The sequence below is a fragment of the Pararge aegeria genome, chromosome 2 (genome assembly GCF_905163445.1).
Source record: "Pararge aegeria chromosome 2, ilParAegt1.1, whole genome shotgun sequence".
NCBI lineage: Eukaryota > Metazoa > Arthropoda > Insecta > Lepidoptera > Nymphalidae > Pararge > Pararge aegeria.
In genome coordinates this window covers 20,396,912-20,406,431 of record NC_053181.1, presented here as the reverse complement: position 1 = coordinate 20,406,431, position 9,520 = coordinate 20,396,912, and the positions used below count along the sequence as shown (strand labels likewise).

Genomic DNA, 9,520 nt, shown 5'->3' with positions numbered 1-9,520 from the left:
GAATTTTACGCAACTATACGATGAGAAGTTTTGCTCGGTCAATAACGAGGTCAAACAACAAGCAAGCGGCAAACATCAAAAGCTACAAAATGTTCAAAGGAGTTTGCGTTTTAATTAATTCCATCACTAATTTGTACGATAATTTCCTACTCGGGTTTCAATTAAGGGTCGCCAACAGCCTGAAGCAAGCAAAATTAATCCTTCAATGACATTGATATATATTTCAAGATACGGCGCTCTAAATGTGCACTTCACTTAAGTGTACTTCACTTTATTTATTTATTTAATTATTTTTATTTATATATTTAGTTTGCCGTATCGTCACTCGGGTCTCAGCTGAAAATCAGCAGCGTGCATGTACTTAGGTACAATGCATGGCAAACCTACCGCGTAGTCTACCGCGCACTTGCAAACTGTGGAACAATCTCGCATCTGATGTGTTTCCTCAAAAATTCAATCTAGGGTTATTCAAGGGACGGATAAACAAATTCCTTAAAAGCCCGCAACGCATCGGTGGCTCCTCTGGTGCTGCAGATGTTTATGGGCGGCTTACCATCAGGTGACCCACTTGCTCGTTTGCCCGCTATTAATATTGAAAAAAAATAAAAATAAATGCTGAGCTGTACCTAGTGTTTCTATCTGGTGTTACACACAGACATTGTATGTTGTATACTCTGTTGTTACTTTATTATTATAAGATGTACTGTTTGTAACACTTAACATGAATAAATGTTTTTTCTTTCTTAAATGTTTGGCTGTACCAGTCTGTACCAGTCTGTACCAGTATGTACCATTCGCATAACAAAACCGTTTTTTTTTGTGGGAGGCTTCGTTACCTTTACCACCAAACCGACAAAGCTTTGTCGCTAAGCGATAACCGGTATGTAGTTACGTAGAAAACGATGTATTTATTTATTTATTTATTTATTTAGGAAAACCAACCGCTAATACATTTTTTCTTGTCCAAGTTTTTACGTTGCGAGCTAAGTGAATGTTCAGCTTATTACAGGTTTTCACAACGTTTACAAATAATCTCAAAATTAATTACATTTTATATATAACTGCATTACAAAATAAATGTCTAAAAATATTTTACTAATTAATAATGTTAGAAATATAAATAGAATTAAAATTAAAATTCATATTAAATTAAGAATTAAATTAAAAAATTAAATTAAAAAAAAAAAAAAATTAACATCAATGTCCAAGTTTAAACTTATTAAATTTTGAATGCTAAGTGGCTTGGGCTTAATAAAATGGCTATATCCCTGAAGGGTTGGCCAATTACCGTCTTAGACCGCATCATAACTTACCAGCAGGTGAGATTAAAGTCAAGGGCTAAAAAAACGTAAAGCTTAGTCTCAACAGTTGCTTTCAAGGGGATGAGTGGAATTCAACGATCATTAAACATGCCAGTGGTAATAACCAGTACTGACGTTTTAATTTGCTCTTCCAGGGGTTCCAGGGTGAAATAAACAGTTTAATACAGAAAATTTCTACTTACATTTTTTAGTCTTTCACAGGAATCAAAATCGTAATCCTTAGTTGAATATGCGAACCTCTACCCACCGGGGCAGTTACGAGGTGTTAGAAGATAAAATTGGAAATATTAAAACTTCGTTTAAACATCTTGTCTACGCCAAATATATCACAATCGTATTACAGATCAAATCACAATATAACCACGATCGCTTCAAATGGTACTGTTAGCTCCCAATTGTTCCATGTTGAATCTTATATTTTATTAGCGCCATTTATAAGGCGATATTTTCAAGTGTTTTTAGGCAGGTCTCTATATGGTTTGTATATCAATGCTTATTGCTTATTTACATGGAGTTAATTAAATACCACAGACACGATAAAGGTATCTTTACAATTAAATTAGTTTGTCACACTCGTGACTGTGAAACGCAACGGCATTTTCGGGAGATTGCAAATTTTTATTATAATTCGAAAGCTAAATTTTTCGTTTACCAGAGCTTTAGTTTCAAATATAGGTTGCAAGATATCGCGGGTGATTAAGACTGGTTTAGTATTAATAGTTTTTTTTGTGACAGAGTTCGTCCGGGGAAGTACTTCTGTCATATTTATTTTTGCAACCAGTTTGTGATAATTTGAATTTTTTGTTTTTCTTTATTTTATGCTTGTATTTAATCATATTATTTCGTTCATTTAATTTAGTTATTTCTAATTAATGCTAGCTTTCTATGGTAACATACGATAGCAGTACTACATATTTCAAATGGTTTTGATGGCCTGAATGAAATTTTAAATTTTATTCATTATCTACACTGCATATTTTGTTTTAGTACTTTTATTTTGTTTGTGTAGTTGTAAGATAAGTTTAACGCTATTTATTTGCATGCGGTGTTTAAAAACCAAGCTGCTATATTCCGGTTTAAAGGGCATGGTTTGCGGTCTATTTACAGACTTGTGAGGCTTAACACTTACGCCTAAGGTCAGTACCCAGGGCGGCACTTTGTTGAAAGGATTCTATGCATGCCCTGTAAAGCGTTTCTCTGTTTATTGACGATACTTTTCTATTTAGCACCAGGTTGCCCAAAACAACTAAAATAAGGCGCTTCCAATTTTGACGTAGAAAACAATACTTGCCCAGAAATAAGGCGCTTTTAATTTTGACGTAGAAACGTACTTTGTAATAATACTTTACTTTTGTAATCATCGCAGGTCACATACCTAATAGCTCACGCAAACACGAGTTCTTACTATAAATGCTTCACATATTACAGATAACATATCAGTCAGTGTCCAGTATTCAGTCATGATGTTACGTTCCGTTTATATTATTGTTGTGTTTAGTAAAATTAGTTTAGTAGACTCGCAGTGCTGTGGCAATGGTTTTAGTATACCTGGATTTAATATGGAATACATAAATAACAAGATCTATAACCCGTATTTAGATGATGATAATGATTCCGGCGATGAACAGTCGAGAGATGAATATACTAGGGACGTGTTCAAAGATCTAGCAAACAGTCTTATAGATGCTGAAAATGAATTGAGACAGTATTGCGACAAGAACGAGAAGGCTGTCGAGATATTAAACACAGAAGAATATACATGCTCTTACCACTTGCAAGGTTACGAAGAATCATCTATTTACATTAGAATCAGACATAGAATAATGCGGGTAATCGCTGAATCTAAAGCTGGTGTGAGAAGGAAGGTTCTAGACGATGTTAAAATAGTACCAGATAGTCTCCAAACTGGGGAAGCTACGTATGATCTGAAAGACGGGATTTTGAAAATTAATATACCTCTCGATCGTATGAAATCGGATACTTGCCAAGGTAACCGAAGGGATACGTTTGTGGTGCCTTATAACATCTATAGTTTATTAAGATAATAAAATAATTTAAAGTGTCATTGTATGTTCCGTTATGTCATGTACTTCATGTTATGACTTAGTTTTTTAATATGTTTATGATTATAAATATATTAGTACGTGCAAAATGTTGTTGTATTGTTTATAGACTAAGTATCTCTTATCTCATCCCGTACCTAATAAAATTAAATTCTTGGTAAGTTTAAGGTTAGTTGATTTTTTGACTGCACAGTGGTGAGCGTTGTTGGTTTCAGTTGGAGGACCCGGGTTCGATCCGCAGCAGAGGCAATTCGGAAATTTATTATTTCCTTTAGTCGTGGCTAGATAGTGGCACCCTAAAGAAAAGACGTGCCGCTACGATCTCAAGTAGAAACAATTATAGGTATGGGTTTAATATAGCTGCCGTACTCCCTAACAAGGTAGCCCGCTATCATCTTAAACTCTCATCACATCATCGACTCTTAGACTGCATCATCGCTTACCACCAGGCGTGATTTCGAGGGCTAATTTTTAGTATAATAAACAAAATATCAGAAGCTACTCCTACCATGTACTGCGATCACCAACCCGTCTGCCCAGCGTGGTGATTATGGGCAAATCCTCCCCATGGGAAATTCAAATTCAAATTCAAATTTTTATTTGAATAGAATAGAATTTGTTTATTTACCAGAACAACACAAACAGACTTACATACTGTTAGAAATATTGGGTTAGGCTCACATAAATAAAATACAGTGCACATATTTAAGAGTTATTTATTTACTTTGTACCTCGAGATTTATTTTACTCACCTACTAGCTAAACATTTTTCATACTAATACTTTACTTTCGCTTTATTTAAAGCAGGTACTTATAATTTATCGTAGTACCTGCCGACTTAATAGGTTTGAATAGTTTTATTAAGTTTAATTATCATGCCTAAACTTAAACGTTATTTCAAAGTCAAAGTCAAAGTCAAAAATATCTTTATTCAAGTAGGCCCACAGGTGGCACTTTTGATGCGTACATAAGAATTACACGGTAGTGAGATGATGGCGATAACCACATTCGTAAACTTAAAACTAAAGCTACGTGGGTTCCAAACGCGTCCCGGTCTAAGAAGAAGCCCACAACAAACTTAGCCGGGTGTTTTTTTTTTTTTTTTTTGTTATCGCCATCTCACAATGTCATTTTAAATTATTAGAAGAGCAACCCGGTTAGAGCAATAATTATTATTATTTGGTCACAAAGGTGCTTATAACAGCTTCTAGCAACTAGGTTTAAGGTAAATGTGTCAATACTCATCTCCAATCTTGTTAGCAACTTGTGGTTTGTAAGAAAGAACGTTTCAATGACTCGCAATTAAACTGGTTGTTCGTTTTACTTTCCTTTATAAACAATTACTTCCTCTCATAATTTGGTATAAGAGAACAGAATGACCTTTTAAACTTCTACCAACTGTACTTTTAAGTTTAGAACAATGCTTGTTTTTCCACCATCACTGGTTAATTCCCCCTTTTTTCCCACTGATATTCCTCCGACCTAGTTTTCGTTCAGGAATCGGGAATACTCAACAACTGATGTCGTATCGATATTATTTATTTAATCCTAACTGATTCTTAGTGAATTTGTTTATTGGATATTTTATTTATTCCAACTGTTAGTCCATACTATATTAATACGGATTAACTTAAAATTTTACACTTAATTATTATTAGTTTAAGTCTATGATGTGTTTGTAATTTAACAAATTTGATGTTATATTAAAACAAAACAAGTTCCGTGCTACAATCTGCCATTCTTTAGCATGCAAAATATAACCACACCTCAATTATAAAATTATTTTTCCATTTTATACAAAATGTCAGAAAATTAGGGTATCGAAACTGTGAAATTAAATAATATTGTCAAATTAAAATTAAATAATATAAAGCAACCCAAAATATAAACCTAGAAACGGAATTATTTAAACTGTTGGCTTTAAATATTCGTCTACTGAATAAAACTGACGAAGCCATTTAATAATTTTAAACTCTGAATTTTGGGAGAGGCAGTTGATGACGTAGTTTCTAAATAATACGATTTTAACTTAACACCAAAAACTCAATACCATACCTACTGGTCGATAAATCATGACCTTTCCTCTGGAATAATTGATGATACATAAAGAGGTCAGAGTTCACAGCAGTTAACGTAAATAGAAAATACTGTGTATGAGTCATTAAGTTTCCTTATAAAATTGAAAAAAAAAAAACTAAATTTAAAATTTATTTACTTTAAGTAGGCATATAGAGGTCCGACGAAGCTATCTAGAGAGAACAATCGTGCGGTAAGTGCAGAGTTAGTAGCAGTTTTATTTCAAAATACTAATTTCAAAACTCATTTATGTGTTTTGGTTATTCCGTGGAAGTAGTTCCCTTCCAATATTTAAGAGTTGTCTGAAGGACTACTACCTCTCTTTAAGTAATGGAATTTGAAGTAGATTCTTTATATTTCTTTCTTTTAAATGTCTACATTCTGTACTGTATATTTCTCACTGTTTCTTTTCCTGTATGTTATACGTGCAATAAAGTGTTTCTTCTTCTTATTATTTCAAGTACCTAGGCTTAGTTTATAAGCACAATTGAAACGACAAGTCAGTCTGTTGGTAGTGATTCTACCACCGGTTCGGAAGGCAGATTCTACTGATAAGAGCTGGCAAGAAACTCAGCGGATTGCTCTTTTCCAACATCATTTTATATTTTAACAATCTTTAAATTTTTTCTGTTTTATTTTCTTCCAAGAAACCTTGTCGTTAAGGAATTCACCAATCGTGTATTTAGTCGTCAATATGAGCCAATGCGTGGCGTGTAGTAGTATGGCTTGTTGTGACAGAGCTCCCCCGGGGAATTACTACATCCATGCTTATTTCTGCTGCAAAGCAGCATTGCTAAAATCCGGTTCCGGTCTAAAGGGTGTGGTTTCCGGTGTCATCATCATATATCAATGAGTTCAAAGTTTATATAAAACGTAAGCTTACAGAAAAATCCTATTAAAACGTTAAAGATTACTTAAACGATAAAAAAGCTTGGGTCTGAATTGCTCTAACTTTATAGCGAAATATAAATTTACTGTGAGATGGTGATAACAAAAAAAAATTACCCGGCTAAGTTTGTTGTGGGCTCTTCTTAGACCAGGGCGCGTTTGGAACCCTCGTAGCTTTAGGTTTAAGTTGTCGAACCAAGTTATTAACATCCCCGTACAATTATGTAAATATATTATATGTATGAACGCTTCATAAGTGCCTGTGATAGGCACGGGTCTCCTTCGAGATTGAGGCCTCAGTCCACCACGCTGGCTCAGTGCGGATTTGTCTTCGGTGTAATTTTAGGCAAAAGAGGCTTAAGATCTAAGCCTCAAGTTAATGAAAATAGGGCAGCACTTTATAGGACGTGTTTCTTACATCCATTCCAAAGTATTGCTCGATTTATAAGTGATAAACGAGTCATTAACAATAGTAGATAGTTCAACAAGCAGGCTAAAGCAATGTGTTAGGTCTAGAATCCTGAGTGTAGCGAGGGGTTTAGGGGCGCCCAAAACTTAAGAAGCTTCTATCCTGCGTTTGAAGGCTAGTATATCCAGCGAACGAAAAAAAAACATAGAAGCATACGTACTGCTCAAAAATAACCCCGAACGAAGCCTCGGTGGGATCGGCTTATGATGTGTGCATGCGGCGTTTAGAACGCAATGCTGACAGATAAACTGCCAGACAATCACGGCTAGTCCTGTGTTGCATGACATCCATTAGAATCAATCATATATTTTGCGATTCAATTCGTGTGGACTTAGACTGTTTTGTATCCATTTTAAAGTATATCTAAAATATATATAATATATAAAAATAATTATCGTAATTTGGACCTTAATACATAGATTTTATGTTTAGTTTGTTTCTCTCTGCAAGTTTTATGTACGTAGACTCTTAGTGCAATCACCCGTCAGCTTCGTTACCCAGCTGGCGTGGTTTTTCCGAATGAATCAATTGTTTATTTTATTGCATTGGAATATTTAATGGTTATGAGATAGTAACATAAGATAATGATGTCTCAATAACAAGAATTCACGATAGTATAGCTTTTTTATTTAAAGGAGATTGGGCAAAACGTGGCATTTTATTTCTTAATTGTATACAAACGAAAATATAACCAATAATCTTTTTATAAATTTAGGCGGCCTAGTACAAAGTTTCAGCCAGTTTAGTAATGTCTGCAAAATGTAATTAAAAAAAAAGTAAATAATAACTTTATTTATTCTGGCCGGTAAACGCGTATATACCACTAAAGTTGATTTGAAGTACACCTAATATGAACATTTTTGAGACGTCATATTTGTCTGTTTGGGATTCTACCACTGGATGATAATGTAGATTTTACCGAAAAGAAGCTGCCAAAAAACTCAGCCTTTTAATACTACACAAGCGACCCGCCCCTACTTCGCCTTGTTTATACTAATGTGGGACAGTTTGGAGTGATTAATAATACAAATACAATTCGTAGAACAATTTACTGTATCTCTTATTTTAAAAAATATTTCTGTTACTATTAATATTACATTACAAATCTTTGCATTTATTTGCTTTTCTCTCCTATTATTTTATTTTTCTTTAGTTGGAAAACCAAAAACAAAATTATAAATACTAAATATTTAACAAATTGGTTGAATAAAAACAAATAACAGGTTTCCACCGATATGTTTTATATAAACAGAACCTAGTACTTGGTAGAACCCAGTGAAAATGCAGCAAACTATAAATAAAAATTAAGTTTACCATAAAATTAATCAATTTCGGGGTCATTGCAACAGAATTAAGAAGGGAAGAGACACGGATTACAAAATAATTAAATCTTATTTTAGTTTTTGTTAAAGGAACGTGCAGAAATTTTTATGCCTAGGTAATCGTGAGGGTATAATAAAATAACTTAGTAAGTAATTTCAGACTATCTATTGACCCTCTAACATTGTCAAGTAAGAACGTCGGCAATGTTTCTATTTATATGAAGGGGTACAACGTGTATGATATTTCGCAGGAAGTTTTAGGAAGGTGAAATTTGTGCTTAAGGAATCTGATAAATTTCTTTTGAATACTTTCTAATTTATTGAAATAATATGATACGCCGGGTTCCATATTTTGCAAGCATACTCTTGTTGTCTACGGACCAATAAACAGTAGAGGATTTTGATGGTTTTCATTTTATGAAAATAAAGCTTAATTTGCTATAGTTCCCGAAAAGCAGGAGAATCTGTATGGTATAATTTATAATTTCTTCAATACTTATACTCCATACCAAACAGATCATAAGCAATGTAACCTCTGAGCACGTTTCGCTCAGAAACCGGAGCTTCCTCAGGAGATGCTGACTTTAAAATGAATAATTGTTAATCCTCAGGGCGGCACTCTTAGGCGATTGGCAAACGTAGAGACTTTTTTATTCCTGCGTCAGAACAAAATAAGACTTCATTAATATAATGAGAGGCAATGAAGCTAGAGCCTAACCTTAATACTTGCAATGAAAATAAATTGTTATAAATAAACTTTATACCCCTTAAAGATGGAGGATCATTTTGCGAGATTGAGTGGAAGAACAAGATAATTCTGTTTATACTCTTGTTGGTAAAATACTCTCGTTTAACAATTTAAATCCTATTCTACTTAATAAAACCCGAAATTTTTTATGTATAGATAGATGTTTGCTACTCCTTACGCAAAATCTACTAAAACGATGTTTCTAAAATTTAGAATGGAGATAGATCATACCCTGGATTAATACGTAGGCTGCTTTGTATCCCGGAAAAAATTACGGTTCCCGCTAGATATCTGAAAAAAAAACCAAAAAAACGCGGACGAAGCAAGCAACAGCTAGTAATCTTAACATAAGTAAATGAATCCCTATTTCCCTTCATACTTTTTGGAAGGTTGTTGCGGACTTTATGGCCAAAAGCGCCTTCTAATGTAACCCAAGCCGATGGCTGTACGGTGATATACCTTTGCCTTTTCGATATGGGAAAAAATAAGCAAAAAAATTAATCGGTCTGACAGTTGGCGCGATTGACAGATCGTGCGCTGCTACATAAGTCGGAATTTTTACGAAAAGCCATAAATCAAAAGAAAAAGAAGAAGTCGGAATTTATAGATATTTTTTTTTTTTGGTAGGAATT

General features: G+C 33.9%; 1 protein-coding gene across 1 annotated transcript; it reads left to right on the top strand.

The window, feature by feature from the left end:
* Positions 1-2,773: 2,773 nt before the first annotated feature.
* LOC120631864 lies at positions 2,774-3,474 on the top strand. The gene has a single exon (XM_039901525.1). It carries the CDS (start codon positions 2,783-2,785, stop codon positions 3,365-3,367), a length of 585 nt encoding a protein of 194 aa, XP_039757459.1. The 5' UTR covers positions 2,774-2,782; the 3' UTR covers positions 3,368-3,474.
* The last annotated feature ends 6,046 nt before the right edge of the window (positions 3,475-9,520 follow it).

Excerpts from the sequence above, each read along its gene's own strand:
- LOC120631864 (XM_039901525.1), top strand. The coding sequence starts at position 2,783 with ATGATGTTACGTTCCGTTTATATTATTGTTGTGTTTAGTAAAATTAGT.